General features: G+C 40.3%; 1 protein-coding gene across 1 annotated transcript in view; it reads right to left on the reverse strand.

The window, feature by feature from the left end:
- VAV3 (vav guanine nucleotide exchange factor 3) overlaps window positions 1-23,266 on the reverse strand; it is a 230,022-nt gene that overhangs the window by 171,326 nt on the left and 35,430 nt on the right. Inside the window, exon 2 of the mRNA XM_060232308.1 lies at window positions 14,946-15,062. Within this exon, the coding sequence (XP_060088291.1) occupies window positions 14,946-15,062 (117 nt within the window). The remainder of the gene's footprint in view (window positions 1-14,945; window positions 15,063-23,266) is intronic.

The following is a 23,266-nucleotide window of genomic DNA, read 5'->3' on the forward strand; positions in this document are numbered from 1 at the left end:
GAAGGATAGAGAGTTCCTCCCACCCTTCTCAATCTTTTGCCTCCACTTGAATTCTGCTTCAGCCCTGATTCTCCATTTCCCTGCTTGTCAAGAGCAATGCCTTAAAAGTCAGCAATAAGAACACTTACAGTGATAATAGTAAAGATGCAGCTTGTCTTGCTATTGCAGAGTCGCTTAGATCAGAAAAGGGGGAGGAAAAAGCTGGCAGTCAACCCTCGAGCCATTTAAAAATGGCGGTCAGAACAGCGAGGCTTGAAGCGAGCAGGATCGGGGGGCAGCCACTTCCACTGTCACCCCCGTTCAATCGGTCGAGCTCCCTGCCTTCTAGGACTCTTCCTGGATCCCAGAGTCGAGTCACTCTTTGTAGGGGACACCTTGAACAGTCCAATTTAGAAGCGGCTCTGGACGCGCCGGTCCACGCTGCTCCTAAAAATGCGTCGCTGAAACCAGAAGTCAACATTCCCCTGATTCTAAGCCATAGTGCTAAATGGAAATACAGTACCATAAGTGGAAGAATATCATTTGAGTGGAAGAAGAAGAAGATATTGGATTTATATCCCGCCCTCCACTCCGAAGAGTCTCAGAGCGGCTCACAATCTCCTTTACCTTCCTCCCCCACAACAGACACCCAGTGAGGTGGGTGGGGCTGGAGAGGGCTCTCACAGCAGCTGCCCTTTCAAGGACAACCTCTGCCAGAGCTATGGCTGACCCAAGGCCATTCCAGCAGGTGCAAGTGGAGGAGTGGGGAATCAAACCCGGTTCTCCCAGATAAGAGTCCAGACACTTAACCACTACACCAAACTGGCTCTCCAGTTGGGAAGAACAACCCAAAAGATAGAACCAAAACAGATTTTCTAAAAAATGAATGTTTTCTTATAATCAAGTTAGAGTTAGCTGCTGTGAAAAAGCCACAACAGGTAAAAACCAAGGCTTCCTATGAAGGAAGTGGGATTGTAGAAACAACTCTTATTGCAATCCTTTTGCCCCTACAACTCTCTGTTCTTTTAAATATCACTTCTAGGGGTCAGGAACACTTCAGCATATGACACAAAGAACTGCTCCAAGAAGCATTAATGGGCTAAAATCTCCATGCACACTTGTGATTTTTTTCCTCTGTTCACAGAATTTGCTCCATTTTTACAAGTGAAGAGGAGTGATTAAGGTTAATTTCCCCTTCTTGTCATAGCCTTTCCATATCACATGGCATCTTGTGGGCAATCAAAACAAACTAGAATTATATAGTTTTATCATTTTCACAAAATTGTATAGCCTTAAGACTAGGGTTAGCAACCTCAAATTCTCCTGAAAATACAACTCATTCCAGACTACAGAGATCAGTTCCCCTTGAAGAAGTGGTAGCTGCATAGGGCAGACATTATTGGCCTCATATTTCTGCTTAGCTCCATCCCCAACTTGCACCTCCGTAGGCAACATCCTCAAATGTCTAGGAATTTCCCAAGCCAGAATTGGTCACCCTACTCAATTACAAGAAAGTTTCCAGATGTCAGAAAACGAGTATTTATTAAGAAATTCCTTAAATGGATTTGGCCAGCATAATGTGCAACACACACACACATTTTAAAGCTAGATAGTAATCTTAGGGATACATCACCAACAGCATCAGCCATTAATCCTGCAATGCAATTGGCATGCATGTTATAGTTAGCTGATAGCATCACAATTAAGATCAATAGTATCAATGTCTGTTATATTCCCATGCTCCCATGTTAACTTATAGCCAGAAGAACATTTCCACAGGCTGCATGCAGTACAATGCAACTGGAATGCATAGCCTCTTTTGCTGCTTTCACTCATCATGTCTAAAGTATATTCAACAATGAATTTCAATGCTGGACAGTATATGCAGTGAGTGATGCTTGCACAAACTGAATTTAGTATTACTTTGAAAAGATTATTGGTGAGAAGAATGAAAATTTTAACACAGATATAAACTGAAGTGGCAGGGCTGTACATGCTTACTAGAGAGTAAATCCCAATTCATTGGTTTTACTGAGCAAAAATGCAAGGATTACCCTGTGATTGCACTTTCCTTCCCGTAATAAAAAAGAATGCAAGTTCCTATTTCTGCAGTGACCCACATTGGACTTTTAAAATAAATCTTCTTCTGAAACAACAGAGGCAACCAATATTCCCTGAAGTCATCCATGGGGTTTACTAAAAGCTAAATTGCACTAAACAGAACTACTTATAGCTAATGTGAATTTGCTACTGTACACAGTGCACATCAGGCACCAGCTACTAATGTAATTTTGTTCTGGTCACATAAACAAGCACATCTCTTTTGCCTCTCTGGTGTTAAATAACCTGAGATGGGTTTTTGACTAAAGAATTTATCCACAAACATTTCACTCATCTTCATTTCAGTAAACGAAATCAGCGAGACACATACCTTCTCATTTAAATAGCATCTTATTTAAAACATGTTGTTTTTTTAAAAAAAATGCAAATAAAATCAGCACAATTTTAAATGTCTTCTTTAAAATCAGCTAACTGGTATACAATTAGCACTGCATGAACCCAAGTGTTATTTATTTACTTAATTTTTACCCCACCTATTTCCCCAATGGGGACCCAGAGCATATTAAATCAAACTCCTCTCCTCTATTTTATCCTCAGTAACAACCCTGTGAGGTAGGTTAGGCTGAGAGTGTGAGACTGGCCCAAGATCATCCAGCAAACTTCCATGGCAGACTGGAGATTCAGACCTGGGTCTTCTATATTCTAGTTCAGGGCTTTTTTTGCAGAAAAAGCCTAGCAGGAACTCATATGCATATTAGGCCACACTCCCTGACATCACCACTGTTTCACATAGGGTTTTTTAAAAAAAAGCCCAGCAGGAACTGTTTGCATACTAAGCCACACCCCCTGACACCAAGCCAGCCGGAACTGTGTTCCTGTGCGTTCCTGCTCCAAAAAAAGCCCTGCTCTAGTTCATCCCACTAACCTATTCACCCTACTGGGTCTCACTGATCACTTACACTGGGTTAATTTGCTCCAGCTTGGATACTATTGGGAAGAGAGGGCTTTTCTAACACTTTGTCCACTATACCACACGATCAAGTTAGCTTGATAGCAGATGACACTTGCATCATTGCTTTGGATTACTGCTGGCTACTTCAAACCACTGGGATTTTGGTCACACCCTGGAGGACGTAGCTTTGAAGTAACCAGAGCATGTAAACCCTAGGGTTCACCACCAACCAGTGAGCAAGATCCTTAGGGACAGGCAAGCACACACTAGCTTTTTCGAAAAAAAATTCTTTAAAAAAAAAATCAGCATTGCTTCTCTATATACTTGAGTCTTACCCATGCTAACTTGTGCATCTGAAACAGACAGAACAAAAGCCACCCCGAGATTTTAACACTCTCTCCCTCAGCTGGAAATCATGTTTTTTAAAAAATCACCATTCCTGGACCTTCCAACTGCTTGGTGAAACAGCAGTATCAAACATTACCAACTGAGTTACAGTATATATCAGAAAATGTGAGAGCACGTTCGCAGAACAAAAAAAAAAAACAGCTATGGAATTCTTTGAAGACAAAGTTGATGTCAATCCAGTAGTCTATCACCTACTACTCAGCTGGATCACAATGTCCTGCTGCAATACAGCCAGGATTTCCTTGAACGCTGAAAGAGTAGTTAAAATGACTGCATACTATCTGACCCTTGTTTCTTTAATTCCATTATTTGTGCTGGAGCTTGCAATATGCCTTTTGTTTGAAGAGAGCACCACCACCAAGCATACTAAGAAGAACACTGTAATATTTCCTGCTACCAGATGCCTGGTTACTTCTGAAATAGCTGTTATGTTCCAACAGTGAACTCTTAACCTTTTTGACGTCATGCCATAAGTATTCTGCACATCTTTCAGAGATGTGTACTGCAATAAATGCACAATTCTAGATTGGCTTTCTTGCCTTCTTCTCTAAGCTTTGGTTAAACAACCAATATAACGCAGCAGCAGCATCAGAAAGATTATCAAAGGCTCATTGGCTACAAGGAGATTAGTAGCCTTTATTTATTAAAAAAGGTAAAATGGAATGATTGCATACATATACATCAGAGTAAGTATAAACATAAACTGTTTCTATGAGATCCCTTGGTGTGCCTTTAAAACAGCGTAAAGAAACTTAGCCACCTTCTCAGTGACACTAGATGAAGAATCATTCAAAAGTATATAGAGTATAGTGCATCAGAGCAATCAATCATGCTAACTAAAAGAGGATGTAAATACTTGAGACGAAGATCTGTATACAAATAACAATAAAGAAGAATATGAGTAATTGACTCAACACATTTTTGTTTACAGAGGCAGTATCTGACTAAGACCATAATGAACTTACTCCTCTTCGTTGCAGACTCTATGAATCTCATATGTAAGAGTCTCCAATCCTTACATCTTAAATTAGAGGATAACATCAGACTACTGACCAATTTATGTACTAATAAAGGGAATTTTAGTGGCAACGATTTAAAAATGACCTCAAATGAAAAATCTGTGGTTGCAACCCAATGCCAACTGGACTCCTGTCCGGACCTGACTCCCTCAATCCCCTGCAATCTGCCAAATTATCAATACAAAACCAAGTTAAGTGACTCATGACAACTAACAGCAAGCACATTAAGTCTGTGTGACTGTTTATAGATATAAAGGGAACAAAAATTTGCTGGTCAAAAGGCATCTGAGGGAGTTATTTGGTCACAGTATTGGACTTAGTCAGTAGAATGTCTGGATAATCACCGGCAAATCCAAAGATTGTACTTATGTTTAATAGTGCAAAAATTCCAAAACTACCAATGAGTCAAAGAACTTTTTTAGAAGACAAAGGAATCTTCCCCAGTCGAGTGTTTGCCAATTCAGTACTTAAACCTTTGGTACCCAAAGGCATAGTATATAAAGGTCTACAAATGAACAAAAGTTCACCTCTGAGGGTAACATCTTCAGTCAAGAAAACTCCTATGGACACTGAAACTTTGAACAATGAGGCTTTGAACTCTCCTGTCAATCCTTCTGGACTCAAACAAGTAGTGACCATTGACAGAGTGGATGTTGCCAAAACAAAACTACTTGGAAGGAGATTAGTAAAACAAAGAAAAGCCAAAGAAGTTGATGGTACAGTAGGAAAGTAAGAAGTTTATTAATAATATGGCAATAACTGCCCTGTGATTGCACTTTCCCATAATCTCCAGTTCAAGGAGATTATACAACGTAATTACTGAATAACTCACAGAAAAATAACGTAACTACTAGTGAAATAAATTATTGCTCTTTTGAGGGGTTAGTACCAGTCTCGATCAGTTTAATTCAGTTTCATTGACTTTTTTTTTAAAAGGCCAACACACACACACATTTGAATTGACAGCATTTTAAGTGTGCGAAAAAGCTTCCTGAAAGATTCATAATCCTACATTCTGATTCCTGCACTGAAACTATTTCCATTAAATAATTTGGAATTCATATAAGAATCACTGCTGGGATTCAATGGCCAGCAACGTTCTCCAGTTTTGATGGTAGAGAGCCAGTTTGGTGTAGAGAGCCAGTTTGGTGTAGTGGTTAAGTGTGTGGACTCTTATCTGGGAGAACCAGGTTTGATTCCCCACTCTTCCACACGCACCTGCTAGCATGGCCTTGGGTCAGCCATAGCTCTGGCAGAGGTTGTCCTTGAAAGGGCAGCTGCTGTGAGAGCCTTCTCCAGCCCCACCCACCTCACAGGGTGTCTGTTGTGGGGGAGGAAGGTAAAGGAGATTGTGAGCCGCTCTGAGACTCTTCGGAGTGGAGGGCGGGATATAAATCCAATATCTTCTTCTTCTTCTTCTTCTTCTTCTTGATGTGCAGGTTGACAGGGGTGCTTTTTGGGACCATGCTCCACCCCCAAATACCCTGACTTGTAAGAATGCCACCTTTTCTTACCTAGAATTACATTAAAAGTATTACGAGATGTTAAAACAAGAGCAGGCCTGGGCCTTCCAGACTGGCAACTGTATTACAGAGCTTTGGTGCTGTCTTGGGTGAGAGATGGGGCGCTACTGACTGATAGAAGACAGTTAATGCTAGAGGGGCACGATCTTACCCTGGGTTGGCATGCGTATTTGTGGTACCAAAAATAGATGGACACTCTTACTTTAAAACTCATTGGTTTTGGAAATCCTTGTACCATACATGGACATGGTTAAAACCAAGAATCTATCAGAAAATTCCAAGATGGGTGTCTCTGGTGGAAGTGTTTACACCGCCAAATCTTATAAAATCAAACCAGAATTATAAATATGAAGATCTGCTGAAAAAAGATAATCATTTGAAATCTAAGGAAGAATTAGAGGGTACTGATTTTAAAATGAGTTGGTGGTTGAGAACACAAATAGAATCCAGATATGCCAAAGACAAGACAATAGGCTTTAGCTTGGACCATTTGATAAAATCTTTTTGGGCCCTCAAGAGCAACTGATATCGAATTTATACTCTTACTTACTCCAGATGAAGATGCAAGATGAGATTGTAAAGAAATTGTATGGTCCAGTGGGCTAAGAATGTGGGCCGTAACATTATGTTAGAGGATTGGGAGAGGCTATGGAAATCTAATATCAAACTAACCAGGTCAGTAGCTTTTAAAGAAAATGTTTTATAATTGGTATGTTACTCCTCAAAAACTTTCTAAAATGTATTCTAACATGTCTAATAAGTGTTGGAAATGTACAAAGCAAGTGAAGTCATTCTATATATATGGTGGACATGTGAGGTGGTGAAAGATTTTGGGAAGATGGTTCATGAACTCTTACAGAGAATTTTGAAGAGACAGATCCAATTTAAACCAGAATTATTTTTACTGAACATATATCCCAGTGACTATACAAAAGAGACAAGACATTTATTGACTCATATTAACACAGCAGCTAGAATTCTGCTTGCACAGAAATGGAAACTTCAAGAAATCACCTATGAAATCAGATTTGATTGGGAAAATAATGGAAGCTGCGGAGATGGACTATTTATCCCAGTTGCTTGTGGGGAAATCTTACGAAGAAGTAAAGAAATATAGGGAAAAGTTATATGTGTGGTTAGACACTTAAGATTTAATGGTGTGAATTTCGATCTCTAATTCCTATAGTAGATATTATAAAATGCCACGTGTATTAGAAATATAACCTAAATGAGCTGGATTGATGGTTTATATGAGAACTTACAATTTCTATAATAAGCTATAAACCTGAGAAGTTATGCAATATAATGGACTATGTTATATGTGGAAATATTTTATGTTATGGATTACTTTCACGCAGAATGGACCAATATTGTATTATTAATTGTAACACTATCTTTCTATTTTCCCCTTTCCCTTTACCTTTTCTTTCTTGTTTGAAACTAATAAAAATCTTATACAGCTCAAGAATGTCACCTTTTCTTTCAGCCCTGTTGGCTTCTGCTGCTTCTCTTATCTGCTATTGCAACACCAGTTTTTCTTTTTGCTACAGCATCTTCTTCCTTGATTAGTCCATGGCCAATATCAAGTAATTACATATTTTACAGTGAATAGAATGACACAAATGGGAGATCGGGGTCCAATTCAAAAGGGAAAGATCCCAATATGAAGGAATGTGATGTTTTACGTTATTTTTAAAATATACTTTCATGTATTTTATAACTTTTTAAAAATTTACTGTTTTGTCCAATTACTATCATATTGTTGTTTCCCACCTTGGGTCCTGAAATGTTTAGAAGAAAAGCAGTAGAGTGTGTATTTACGTATATTACACCCAAATAAATAAAAGATCTGGCATTCTTGAATATAATAGTGGCTATGGGCATCAGAGCTAGTGGCACTACCTGCTTGGGAGATTAACAGTGTAATCCTATGCAGAGTTACTGCAGTCTAAGCACTGTTAGCCTCACAACAGGAAGTATGAGAGGAGATCTGGCCTGATCCTAGCCCAGTTGGAGCCCATGGATGCCACGGTACCCACTGATACCTTTCCTCATGCCCACCAAGTGTCATTATTAGAGAGTAGGTGCAGTAAGGTCAGGCTTTCACCCAGCAGCCTTCTTGTTTGCCACTTGGAGATCTCATTTGTTGTTCAGATTTTTAAAAATTGCTTTTGGCTGCAACTACTCTCACAGCATAAGGATCTTCACTGGTGGCCAAAGGCATATGCAGGGCTTTTTTTTAGCAGGAACGCAGTTCTGGCTGGCTCGGTGTCAGGGGGTGTGGCCTAATATGCAAATGAGGCCATGGTGGGCTTTTCCTACAAAAAAGCCCTGTGTGAAACACTGGTGATGTCAGGGGTGTGGTCTAATATGCAAATGAGTTCCTGCTGGGCTTTTTCTACCAAAAAAGCCCTGGATGTATGTAAGAAAATGTTTTAAAACAATATGTTTATCTTTAAAAAGCATATTATTAAACAGAATTTCTGTCTGAAATGTTGAGGAGTTACTATTAGAGTTATGCATGACATCTAGGATTCCCATTCCCCATGCCAGGGCAATGGATCTCCTGCTTTTAAGAGTTTTGCTTACTGCTGGCCAGCTGGCCACATGAGGAAACCCCACCTCCAAACAATGACATGGCACGGCAACATCCCCAATGCAGTGACATCATCACATAGTGGCACTCTCCTTTTTTGGGCAAAACTCTATGGTTTGAGGGCAATTTTACCATAGAGTTTTGCCCAAAACACAGAGTGTTGCCACATAATGTCACTTCCACATGACATCATCACATTAGGGATGTCATACAACATCCCTGCCCCCTCCAGAAGAGCCCCCTAAATCCCCCCCACTAGTGTGGAGGTAGCAACCCTGATGACCTCATTCACTATCATTTAGTTGCTGGCTCTGCCTCTTGTGACAGCTATTTTCTACTTGTGCCCACCACCCTATCTCAGAATTCCAAAGGTGCCCATAGTCTCAGAAAGATTGAAAACCCCTGGCCTATCCCATTGAGTGTTACAACAGTTGCTGTGATTGTTCACATGTTATACCGTAAATCTGATATGGAATCACAACTGTGACTCAGTTGCTTGAGACAGCACAATAACATAAGCTAAATATTCAAACAGATTCTGGTACATGACAACAGTACTGACAAAAAATTCCAGGGAAAGGCAATGCTCTTGAATAGGTGAACACTTTCAATCCCTCTTAATGCAATCACTGAAAACACACCGTTGAGAGGGTATTTTCCCCAAAAAACAGCTGAAAACATTCACAAAATGTACCTCTCCTTTCTAATCAGCTCTTAATAAAAGTGGAAAACACTTGTGCAGTTTCAACACTTGAGCAGAAACCTTTCCACCCATGGAAACATTCCCCTGATTCTAAGCCATAGTGCTAAATGGGAATACAGTACCATAAATGGAAGAAGATATGGAAGAGTGGAAGAACAACCCAAAAGATAAGACCAAAACAGATTACCTAAAAAATGAATGTTTTCTTATAATCAAGTTAGAGTTAGGATGCTAACACACAAGTATAAAGCAGAAAATGTAGAATGCTAACACACAAGTATAAAACAGAAAATTGCTGAGCTAGCAAAAAGCGAGATCCTAATACAGGATCCCAGATACACATTGCCCCCCCAGTCGGAATGAAGAGGCAGACACATTATTGGGTTTTAAACCGGGCCGCTTTATTGAGTTAACAAATATAACTGGCAGGGGGGGAAAAACCAGACCAGACAAGCCCTGGGGTCAACACCTGGACCCCGCCTTGTCCAAAGGGCGAGCCACCCTGCCCCCAGCACAAACCCGCCGTAATCGGGTTGTACTGAGCGGCCAGGCCTCCAGCCATCACCAACCGGGCTGGATCGATCCCCATGGAAAGATCCACCCAGGTGAGGCTCCCTGTGATCTGCATCACCGTACTGAGCCGTTTAGCCCATCTACGGTTCCTGCAGACCACCGCACCAAAGGTGCTAGGCCATAGGTGCTCCCCTGGGAAACCCAGTGGCCAAACCTCATCCAGCCTGCGACCGAACAAATACTCACAAAACCTAACCTACCAGGCAGTACAAGGTAGGCGAAAAACACCCCCACATGGGCCAATTGTGCGGGAGTGAAAAAATTCCTACCTGGCCCCAAAAGGCGACCGGCACAAACCTGTACTGCCAATGGGAAGGGCGGGCGGGCAGAGAGCCGAAACCAAACTGCGCAGGAAGGCGAAAGCCGGGGCTTATATAGCCCCGACTTCGCGCCTTGTAAAAACACCCGTATGTCGGGTGATTCTGCTGCCCCTCCCTCCTTCCGGGGAAGCAAACGTCGGCCCCCAGCCTATCGCCTGCAAGCTGGCTCGGCTGGGAGGGGGCCGGACCTTGCCTTGGTAGCATCTTGAGAGTGAGGAAGCTTTTCTGCAAGATCAACAAACCAACATAATGGATTACAAATCTTCCTAGACAGCAGGCATCTCTAACTAAATGTTATGCAAAGTTCAAAAAACTCAAAAGATTTCAAGTGGCTTTTTTTAGTTTTTGTAAACAGGGCTTTTAAAAAAAATTATGCTCTACTGATTAAGACAACTGTTTGTTTTGAGATGGATGTTTTAGACTACTTACATGCATGGCTTTTTTTTGTAATTCTCCTTTGCATATTAAGCCACCCACCCCTGATGTAGCCAATCCTCCAAGAGCTTACAGGGCTCTTAGTACAGGGTCTACTGTAAGTTCCTCTCGCTGCTACTTCTACCTGGAAAACGTCACCAGTATCTTGATAGTTAACCACCCTGCGTGAACCTGCCAGGAAATTAAGATCACAGGCTCAGCTTTGTGAGCTCACATTTTCAGAGGTTACATGGGTGGGCACTGGAAATAACCTTCTCGGCAGTAGCCCCCCAAGAAGCTTGTGAATATATTTTTTATTCTCACAAGCTTTTCAGAACCTTTCTCCTGTGGAGTGTTCTCAACTGTCTTGCTTTTATCTTACTGCTGTTTTGGAAAGCCCCCTCTGATTTTATGCTGGCTTCTTCAGGGTTTTAAGACCCCCCCCCTTTTTTTTAACATGATGCTGCTTTAAATTGTTTTTTTGCAAAGTTTATTCTGTTCTTACTGCAGTACTTTTTATTGGTGTTCATATGTACAGTAAGCCATCTTACAGAGAAAAAAACAGGACAAAAATATTTTAAATGAAAAGTCACTGTCACATTGATTCTTTATTCAAATCTTGCTTTATTCTCCACAAAATCTTTTTTTATGGACTATACTTTAAAATTTAGAAAGAATTACATTTTATATCCTACATTATAGCAGAATGCACATCATTACATTTTGGAGAAAAATTAGGGAACGTCTTGGCTGGGGTTGATTGGAATTTACTTTGGCTGTTAAAAAAAAATCACACTTTATAACTAATGGGAAATGATTTTAAGATTTTTTTTTTGCCTGGTTTGTGCAAATTTTAATGTGACATTATAGGTTAAGCGAGCAGTATCATTTAAACATATCATTAAACTCTAAAAATAATATACCTATATAGATCACTGAGTACAGCCATATTATTATGGGTGAAGTAAAATGTGAGAAATAGAAAGCATATCACAAGTTACCTACAGGACTCTGACATAGCAAAAAAAAATGCCATGGATTGAAAAAGATGCATATCCTAGCTCCATCATTATAGGGTTTCATAGATATTTTGATAATTAGACTGAAACATTTTACAAGCTAAGTAAGGCCTGTTTACCCTTTGGTGCAGTTATTCTATATACATACACACAGTGCCTCTCAAACTGTGCTAACTGTTCATATTTAATGCTTGAATTCCTTGTTAGTACAAACAGACATCCTTTTAATCATAAGTAATACTCGGAAAGGTATTGATTTTGAAATCATCCTCCAAGTCTTGGGTACAAATAATCTTTTTTTTTTTACGCTCCAGCATTTTATGTATGTGTGTCTGTATTTTGCCACAATGCAGAACAGCAAGTGGGCTTGGCTGCAATCTGCTTCTGCCATTGCTACATCTGTTAGTGGGATTTATTGGTGCAAAGGGACTGGAACACAGAGGGATCATATACTGCTATAGCTACCATACACCACCTGTGAGTTCTGCCATCACTACTCTATAAAAAGCTGTTAACAGCTCCCTTGAAATAGACAAGAGGAAGAAAATCAAAGTTAAATCTACTTTTTCTGTGTGAAGACAAAAACAGTACAGATGTCCCTCACATGTCAATTGTCTGCTTCATCACTGCTTTTAAAAATAGGATCACAAGCAGTTGAGATGATTCAGTTGTATTGACAAAAGTTGCTAGTTGCTTTTTGAATACTATTTTCCATAAAACTGAGAACATCAATGAGGTGGTTTTAAAAAAATAATATCATGGTGCTATTTCTTATCTTTAAAGCCCTTTGTGAAGGTTACATTATGCTCCCAATGGCTACAAGCACATGCTCCTGCCTTATGTCCAACAGTTCCTTTCCTACATTTCTTTCTGAAAAATCACTGCCCCCTTTTTGCCTTTCCAGGAACTTCTGACAAAGGCTTTTTTTAAAATAAAAGTGTATTAGCTATTAGAGATTCAGACTAGGACCCAAGTACAAACCCCTACAGAGCCATAACCTTACCAGGTGATCTGAAAATAGTCACTCATTCTCAGCCTAACTTTCTTTGCAGGGTTGTTGTAAGCAATAAAAACGGATAGGCAAAACCATACATGCCATCTTAGGCTCCTTGTTTGGTGCCAGTTTGGTGTAGTGGTTAAATGTATGGACTCTTATCTGGGAGAATCAGGTTTGATTCCCCACTCCTCCATCTGCACCTGCTGGAATGGCTTTCGGTCAGCCATAGCTCTCACAGAGTTTGTCCTTGAAAGGGCAGCTGCTGTGCGAGCCCTCTCAGCCCCACCCACCTCACAGGGTGTCTGTTGTGGGGGGAGAAGATATAGGAAATTGTGAGCCGCTCTGAGTCTCTGATTCAGAGAGAAGGGCGGGGTATAAATCTGCAATTCTTCTTCTTCTTGGAAGAAGGGTGGATAAAAATGTAGAGATAGCAGCAGACAGCTAGCCAGACATATACACTAACTCCCACATATAGCCCATCTATCCCAGATAAATAACATAGCTGAATTTATTTGTGTTGCCATTATTGTATAAGAAGAATCAGGTCCTCTGCAACATTAAATAATCATAAGAATGAAATTGTTGCAGTCTGTTTACTAGTAACGTGTGCTTCAGAAAGCGTCTGCAAGCCAAGTTATTGCAGACTAAATGGATACACTATATGCATACACAAATTGGCACAATTAGAAATGCATGTTTTAGTCACTATACAATGTGATAGAGCATAACCAGGCACATCTACTGCATTGTCAAATGCACAGGACCTAAGGAGTGGCAGATAGTTAACTATTAGAGAGAAAGAAAGTAGACAGTATTCTTCTATGCATGTGTGCAAGGGTGTGTTTACATGCGAGTGCATGAATTGTAAAATGTGTGTGCGTCTGCATCCACCTTACCTGAATTATACTCAATGGTAAGGGAGCAGGGAGCAGCAGTAGCTATCCCTACAGCAAACAGCCTGTAAGGCAACTCAGATTTTTGACAAAGGAAAAAGGAATGGAACTTGGTCTTTGGGACAGGGATGGACACAAAGTAACCCACAAAGCAAAATTTGTCATGAATTTTGCCCTGTTCATGGTTTGGGAACCAAAGTCCTTGCTGAGTCTACCATCACAGACTACCATCACAGACTTAAGAAACTTCATGGGGTTGATGACAGTTCTTGGTCAGAACAGAAAGCAGGTCTCTTTAAACTCCTGCTTTCTGCTTCACTAGAAAGCCACAAAAACAGCTTAGTGGCTGGGGCTCCTAGCCATTCAGCTGTCTGGAGCTTTCTTGTGCAGTCCCTTTAAAGTTTATACCGCTTTGTATGGCTCCGCCGTTTAAAGGGGCTTTATTGACAGCCAGCTCCTGGGGCTGCATCCTCCAGAGCAGCCATTATCTACATGGGACTTGACCTCTGTAGTCTGGAGATCAGCTGTAATTCTGGAACAGCTCTGGGCCCGTCAATACTGTACTGTATAAACATAGCATTGTAATGCCACCTTGAATTTTGTAAGGAAGAAAGGCAGCCAATAAATAACCCACGCTCAAAATCATTAAATATGATGATTGTGCCCATTGCATTGTAAGAAGTACCTCTACACAGATTCAAGTAAGGCTATACCTACACTACAATTTTAACAGATTGCCTCTTTCAAGGAAACTTCAGAAACTGAAGTACCACAGGTTAGTAAACCTGTATAAGCATAGTGATATATAAATCAATGGTATGTGTTACAATACAGTTCTAGGATATTGTTGGAGGTCACACGGTGCAGCAATTTACTGATGCTAAACTGATTCAAGTCTGGTCAGCATCTGAATGGGAGAACCTTTTAGGAGCTTCATGGATGCTATTTTTAAGTTCAATGACAAAATAAAATGAGAGTGTAATAAATAAAAGAAGACATTGTTTTAAACATACTTTATCACTTTAAAATCCACTGTATTTTTAAAAATCAATCAGTCTTGTAGTTATAAACGTGCTCCAAGTGCAGAAATCAAGACAGAATCACAGAAAATTCCAATTCCAGTTGTAATGGTGAGAAAGGGCCTTAACTCAGTGGTAGAGCATCTGCTTGGCATGCAGAAGGTCCAAGGTCCAATCCCCTTCAATATCCAGTTTAAAAGATCCAATAATAGATGTTGTGAAAGACCTATGCCTGAGATTCTAGAAGCTGCTGGCAGTCTGAATACACAAACTGACTTTAATATATGAATGGTAGGATTTATTATAAGGCAGTTCATGTGTTCAGATTCCCTATCATCATATTACAATCTGATAATTCTTTCATGGTAACACTTCCCTAGAACAACCGTATATATTTTCAAAGAATCAGTTCTGCAGCAGTGTTAAGAACACAGCCGCAACTGTGCGAGAAGAAAAAAAATGTAATTACCTTTCCAAAATCACGGACATCAAATAAGTCAAATGCTTCAAAAAGTTCACTCTTCTTCATACCAAATGTCTCATGACATGCTGTGAGGAATGTTCTTATGTTCTTCAAACAAAGAAACTAAAGAGAAGAAAAAAAGGGAACATGTTTTGATATGCCGTCAAGTTATCTGTGAGTACATACAGTTATCTCTAAAAATATCTTATGTCAAAAAGGTATACTGCAATTTCTTGAAAGCACCCATCCTTTTTCAGAAGCCCAAAACTGAATCCAAACTGCTTGGATTCATGCAACAGTTTGTACTGCCTTAATGGACTATCAGATTTTTTTTCTTTGAATAGGTAATCTTTACACTGCATCACGAACTGCATCTGAGGCTTCATTTTAAAAAACAGGTCTGATATGTCATAGGAGGGCTCTTGTTTGAAAAAGACATGCTTCAATAGCCTTCTTGGACCCACAGTGCTAGTTTTATAGTTCTTGGAATCCTGGCAACTGCTGTGAATTGCTGCAAGTGGGGTGCCATTTGCAGCAATCCACAGTGAAACAGGGCGAGTTCTGCAAAGTGGTCCAGTGGTTTGTGGGTCTTAATTATTCTGAAAAAGTACATTCAAAACCCTCAATATACTTCTCACACTACTATACAGAGTCAATATCACCTGTGCCAACTTGCTTAGTTGCATGGGTTTATATTTAAATAGGCACCCATAGTTAATACAATGGGGGGGAAACAGTGCAAGAACCTAAAGCAGATAAATCAAAAGGCTCACTCTTAGTGGTGCAAAAAAATATTGTTAAGCTAGTCTGGCAATTTAATGTCCTTTTTATGGGCTATCTGAGGCAGGCTAACTCATCCTATCCAATGGTAGAACAAGTGCAGACGGATAGCATCCTGTTAGTCAATGTCTGAGAGACAAGCTAGTTTTGAAAGGGAAGCAACTTTTGAATTCTGCAAGAATTATAGCTTTAAGATACACACACTTCAGGCATTGATTGCAACAGCAGAATTCATTACTTAGCATATGAAAACAAGCATTTTGTGCACATTCACCAAAACAGTTACGTAATTAGAGCGCTAATTAAACAGATTCTGTAAATACATGCACTATGCTTACAGATTAAAACCACCATAAATGCATATTACATGCACAGAATGGACAGTAATTATACCTTTGAGGATTATGCAATTATGGCTTTACAGTAAATTATGCTGAAATGAAAACTAGTTTACCACATTAATGTATAAAATTAGCATTATAGGACAGTTTCCCCTCAGAATTCAACTGAAGGCATCGGTTTGCTTTGGGCAATGTGACTCGTGAAAGTAAACTATACTTCTGCAGCTAAACGAATTGTGAAGACTTCACTGTGAATGAAGTTTTCTAGATTCTAAACAGCACATCTGTGTTAGCATCTCTGTAGCTATTTGAGTCAGTCACACTGGTGCAAATAACATTAGTCAAAGCAGCCATTCCAGAAGTACTCATGTCCCTAGATAACATTCCAATTTCTCCCTCCCTTCTTAATTTTTTTTTTAAATACCAACATTTTGCTGGAAGACAGTGATTTCTAAGCCTTATAAGGGAATCTTTGCCACATGGGGATGCCAGGTCCCCCCTAGCCACTGGCAGGGGATGGGGGGAGGCAGGATTGCAGGTTCCAGGCTGGAAAACTGGAGATTTGGGGATGGAGCCTGGGAGTCATAGAGTCCAACCTATGGACCAACCTCTAAAACAGCCATTTTTCCCAGAGGAATGGATCTGTGTAATTTGGAAATGAGCTGAAATTCCAGGGGATCCCCAGATCCCACCTGGAGGCTAGCATCCCTACAAAATAGCAGCAATTTTGAAATTTTGCAGAAGATGCTACTCGAAGTGTACTGTATGATGTTGATATGCCCTGACTTGTTTTTTAGTGGCTTGTTTTAATGGCATTGATTTAACTGTAAGCTGCCTCGAGCAGGTCTCTGGCATATACATTTTCTAAATAGATAAAATAAGGAAAAAACCATTCAAAATGCTAATTAATTATATCTTTTAATGATGTTGGGTAAGGGGTGCTGCATGCATGAATAATTCATTGAATAGTTCTTCTTCTGGGGGCCTTAGCCCAGAATAGGATCAGTTTCAAAATATTTTTAAAACGCAATTAAAGCAGGGATAACAGAGTAACCACAACCAAATGTTTGCTATTTGGATTGCATTTAAATTGTTGTATTCCTAGTCTTATTGCATTATTAATTGGATATCTTATACTGTTTGATTACATTCACACACACACCTTTCCTTACTCTGTTAATTCACCCTCAGGCTCAATGAGAAAGGCAGGTGACAAAAAAGCTAAATAAATATTTAAGCAACCAGGTCAAGTTTTAAAGGCAATTGTGCTAATCAGGCAGAAAGCCAGCTCTTCCTGTTTAGAGATGCCTGTCACTGTAAGACAGGCAGACATCAGGAAAAATGCTGCTATGCTGCCGGGGGTACCCCAGAATCCTGCCAAGCTAGTGGGAAAGCAGCCATCGTGCTTATCTTTGCCAATGAATGATGCCACTATGCAACAAAAAGGTTAAGTTGCCGCCTACACAGTGGCACACTCAGCTTTCTGAAATCAAACTGCAATCAAATAATGTGTTCAACTGAAAGATCAACTGACAAGTGTGTTAACGGAGATCTGACCTTTGCCCCCTTTTCACATTGTGTTGTCACTGTACCACAAATTACTGATATAGATATGTGTGAATGGAACCAAGAGTAAATGTTTGTGTGGGCATATCTGCAAGGATACCATACATCTTTTAGCAGACTTTTAATCACATAATTCTATGTTGAGTGAGGATTTTATGTTGAGATCTCATGGTAAATTAACTGGTTCAATAATTAAGGGTTACCAGAGTAAATTTAAGTGTTTTCTGTAAAAGCCAGGATTCTGGAGACTGTGCAAAGCAACATTCTGCTCCTATTAGGATTGCTATCAGGAGCATGAACCCACCCCCCCATTTGTCACCATATGTCAATCCTGCCTGCATTGGAAAGGGAACACATCTAGAGTTACAATGCACAAAAGTAATTCCTTTAAAGTAACAAGCCTCTTGACAATAGGATGAAATCACTCATTAGCTGAAAGTACACTTAGTGTGTTTGGTTTCAGATTTAATGGCTCAATAACTATCAACTTCATCTTTCAAATGGATTAAAAGGCTTGCCTTTTAACAGTTAACCTAACCCAATTAACCCAGACCAGTTTTGCTACTTAAGGCCTCTTTTTTAAAAAGGAAAGGAAAAAAGTACTTGTGGGCAGTGTTCCCTCTGAGTTAGCATGAGCTAGTTCACAATTTTTTAGCCTCTAGCTCACACATTTTTGTCTCAGCTCAGGAAAAAATGGTCTTAGAGCAAACTAATTTATGCAGTAGCTCACAACTTTAATGCCAGTAGCTCACAAAGCAGAATTTTTGCTCATAAGACTCCACAACTTAGAAGGAACATTGCTTGTGGGCTCTTGTTTTTTTGCCATTTTTACAAGCTTCATAAAGAAATCCTGTACAACAGCTGTCTTTAGGCTTTGACCCATATTCTCAGAGACCTTACACTGTGGGATGATCTCAATGCTAGATAAGGCAGAGCATAGTTACTTTGAATTCCTGAGCTAAATTCCTTAATCAGCAGCTTAGGAGCTGAACTTGGCTCTTGGACACATGGCCGATAGCTCTTCTGAGTTTCCCAATGTGGCCCTACACCCCATGTTTTGGGACAGTGGGCAAGGCCATTGCCCAGTAGGGTCTGCAATCAATAGGAGATACCCACCTTAAAACAGCTGCTGCTGCAGGAAAGATTGTGAGCCTCTGTGACATATCTGGAAGTAAAGGGCCCATCCTCTCCAGCAAACCCTTACAACCCTTAATCTTCTCTGCAACCTCTGCATTCTTAATCCCACTGGAACTGTCAGGAAGAGAGCAAGTTGAGTAGAGAGAGAAAAGTAAAACCACCACCACTGCAGCTACTCAAGAAAAGAAAACACAAGCTGGCTAAAGCAAGGTGGTAGTGGTTTTACTATCTTTTCTTCATGACCATCTTATTTCCTCAGTCTCACTCTGTCACCTCAGCTGTTGTTTGTCAAACTGGGGAAAGAGTGAGCACATTGAGGGAATGCTTCCCCTTACTTCAGCTACCCAGGGGCTGGCTAAGGTTCTAAGGCGGTAGGGAGAGAGAACCCTACATGCTCAGGAGTAATCTTAATCTGGTACTTTAAAATGTTATAGGTATACGCTTTCATATTAACAGCTTTACCTTCTATTATTATATGTGTGTTTGTGGTGGGGAAGTGCACAGGGTACACAGCAGTCACATAGCTCCTTGGGTTGACAGTAATTGCACAGGTGGCTCTGCATGAGACATGGAGTTTGTACTACAGCTTATCACATTAACTCAATTAATAGACAGCAGTGCCAGATTTAAACCATCCAAGGATCTTCAAACAACTTCACCTGTTCCCCATCAACATCTAGGCAATATCTGCAATTAGCTACCTCCTTGCCAAAGTTGGTCCTGATGCCTTAACTGCAGTCAAGCCTACATACGTAATTACTATTCGTTTTGAATTCAGTACAATCATCCCCAATTTTTTATACTCCCTCTACTTGGATTTATGACCTACACTCAATGAGCTATGGGAGTGGCTCAAGTGTAGAAGCAGGGCTGCAAGTACAAGTAACACAGTGGAGTTCTATTCTTAAAGCTACCAAATTGTAATCTTTGGGTCCAAGACTGCAACTTTAAAAAAAGAAATCCTGCAATCTCACTGGAGCCCCTGACAAATTCCATAGATTTAGTCTCAAGCACCACAAGAATTGCTAGAGATGACTGAACCAGGTCAATTGCATTGCGGATTTGTCCTGCCATTGTATCATTCTGATTTCACTTTGCCCTGGACCCACTGTTTCAGTTCCCTACTGTCTATCTACTCTTGGGCCACATGTCTTACATGCGGAAAATGGATTTTAAGGGCTGCTGTTATTGACCGGAACAACTGACAAGTTTGGCCTTGGAGAACAAAATGAACCCGGGCAAAGGCTAATAGAGTTTTGTCAAGAGAACAAGCTGGTCATAGCAAACACCCTCTTCCAACAACCTAAAAGGCAACTCTACACGTGGACATCACCTGATGGGCAACACAGAAATTAGATTGATTATATACTCTGCAGTCAAAGATGGAGAAGCTCCTTACAGTCAGCAAAAACAAGACCTGGAGCTGACTGCGGCTCAGATCATGAGCTACTCATTGCAAAAATCAAGCTTAAACTGAAGAAAGCTGGGGAAGCCATTAGGCCATTCATGTTTGACCTTGATCACATCCCTTATGAATATACAGTGGAGGTGAAGAATAGGTTTAAGAAACTAGAGTTGATAGACAGAGTGCCTGAAGAACTATGGACGGAGGTTCGTGACATTGTACAGAAGGCAGCAATCAGCACCATCCCAAAGAAAAAGAAATGCAAGAAAGCAAAGTGGCTGTCTGATGAGGCTTTACAAATAGCTGAGGAAAGAAGGAAAGCGAAAGCCAAAGGTGAAAAGGAAAGATTCACCCAACTGAATGCAGATTTCCAGAGCACAGCAAGGAGAGATAAGCAGGCCTTCCTGAAGGAACAATGCAAGGCAATAGAGGAAAATAATAGAATGGGAAGGACAAGAGATCTCTCCAAGAAAATTGGAGAAATCAAGGGAACGTTTCGTGCAAAGATGGCCATGATAAAGGACAAAAATGGTAGGGACCTAACAGAAGCAGAAGAGATCAGGAAGGTGGCAAGAATACACAGAAGAATTATACAAGAAGGATCTCAATGTCCCAGACAACCATGACAGTGAAATTGATGACCGTGAGCCAGACATCCTGGAGTGTGAAGTCAAATGAGCTTTAGAAAGCATTACTAACAACAAAGCAAGCGGAGATAATGGTATCCCAGTTGAGCTATTCAAAGTCCTAAAAGATAATGCTGTTAAAGTGATGCACACATTATGTCAACAAATTTGGAAAACACAAAAGTGGCCACAGGATTGGAAAAGATCAGTTTATATTCCAATCCCAAAGAAGGGTAATGCCAAAGAATGTTCAAACTATCGCACCATTGCACTCATTTCACTTGCCAGCAAGGTCATGTTAAAGATCCTACAAGCTAGGCTTCAGCAGTATGTAGATCGGGAACTACCAGAAGTTCAAGCTGGGTTTCGGAGAGGTAGAGGAACTAGAGATCAAATTGCCAACATTCGATGGATTATGGAGAAAGCACGGGAGTATCAGAAAAACGTCTATTTCTGCTTCATTGACTATGCTAAAGCCTTTGATTGTATGGATCACAACAAACTGTGGCAAGTCCTTAAAGAGATGGGAGTACCAGACCACCTCACATGTCTCCTGAGAAACCTGTATAAGGATCAAGAAGCAATGGTCAGAACGGGATATGGAACAACTGATTGGTTTAGAATAGGAAAAGGAGTTCGACAAGGATGTATATTGTCACCCTGCTTATTTAATTTATATGCAGAGTACATCATGCGGAATGCTGGCCTGGATGAAGCACAAGCCGGAATTAAGATTGCTGAGAAAAACATCAACAGATATGCAGATGACACTACTCTAATGGCAGAAAGTGAGGAGGACCTAAAGAACCTCTTGTTGAGGGTGAAAGAGGAGAGCACAAAAGTAGGCTTGAAACTCAACATTAAAAAAACTAAGATCATGGCATCTGGCCCCATTACACCTTGGCAAATAGAAGTAGCGACAGACTTCACATTTCTGGGATCCAAGATCACTGCAGATGGTGACTGTAGCCATGAAATTAAAAGACATTTGCTCCTTGGGAGGACAGCTATGGCGAACCTGGGCAGTATAATAAAAAGTAGAGACATCACCCTGCCAACAAAAGTCCATGTAGTCAAAGTGATGGTATTCCCAGTAGTAATGTATGACTGTGAGAGCTGGACCATAAGGAAGGCCGAGTGCAAAAGAACAGATGCTTTTGAGATGTGGTGCTGGAGAAGACTCTTGAGAGTCCCTTGGACTGCAAGAAGGTCAAATCAGTCAGTCCTAAGGGAAATCAACCCAAACTGTTCACTGGAAGGTCAGATGCTGAAGCTGAAGCTCAAATACTTTGGCCACCAAATGAGAAGAAAGCACTCCCTGGAGAAGATCCTGATGCTAGGAAAGACAGAAGGCAAAAGAAGAAGGGGACAGCAAAAGATGAGATGGCTGGACAATGTTACGGATGTAACAAACACGAATTTGGGCAGACTTCGGAGGATGGTGGAAGACAGTAGGGCCTGGCATGACTTTGTCCATGGGGTCGCAAAGAGTCGGACTCGACTGTGTGACTGAACAACAACAAAGTTATTGCCAAATCTTTCATGCAATACTGGAAAGCTGTAACTATACCACATACAGAAACCTACACAGAAAAACAACTAAATCTTCCATTGAAGGAAAAGATAGCATGAAATACAATTTTTAAAGCTCTGTGAAAGTTGATATAAAATAAATTTTATCTGTTTAGATAAGGTTCACATCCCGCCCCATTTTATTTCTTTCATTTTGTTCCTCCCACTTTTTTTTCCTCTCCACTACTTTTAGGGCTGGGGGAAAAGTAGGATTATGGGAGGAACAGATTGTTTAACAGTAGGCTTTGTATATTATATAATATACAAATAATACATTTTAATTTTTTTAAAAATTAAGAAGCTGAAATTTGTTGCAATAATTAACTTTCTGAAAAGTTAATGAATCAAATAAGCCAGAATATATTTATTGGTAAACACTGTCTCACTTTTCAAAAGGCATCAGTTTTGTTTCAGATTTTATTTTAATTTATTTAACCCATGGGCAGCTCTACATTTTAGCAGGATGTAGTGCTCAACCTGAGACAACAGATTTGGAGATTCCGTTACCATGGGGGGTGGGGACGGGGGGGGGGGGGAAGACGACAAAAGCCATTTCTATTTCCCACCTTCAACATTAACATGTCTAAGGGTGCCTTAAGAGAAAGTGCAAAAATCCAGCCAAAATTAAGCACTTTCAAATTCTGTTGGCCTTGATGCAAGTGTTTAAACAGTGGGACAATATACAACTAATGAAATGTCAATGCTTATATACTACTGGACCAAGTCCAAAGATTTAATAAATCCAGAGCAGGCGCACACCAATTATCGTGGATATTATCAGGTTTATATGGAACATCTGTTAACATAAATACAACTTCTCTGGTTTCTCTTAAAAATAATTAACATCCAAAAAAATAACCTTGATGCCAGGATCACTATCCCCCCCATGCTATGGGAATT

The sequence above is a fragment of the Heteronotia binoei genome, chromosome 2 (genome assembly GCF_032191835.1).
Source record: "Heteronotia binoei isolate CCM8104 ecotype False Entrance Well chromosome 2, APGP_CSIRO_Hbin_v1, whole genome shotgun sequence".
Taxonomy (NCBI): Eukaryota; Metazoa; Chordata; class Lepidosauria; order Squamata; family Gekkonidae; genus Heteronotia; species Heteronotia binoei.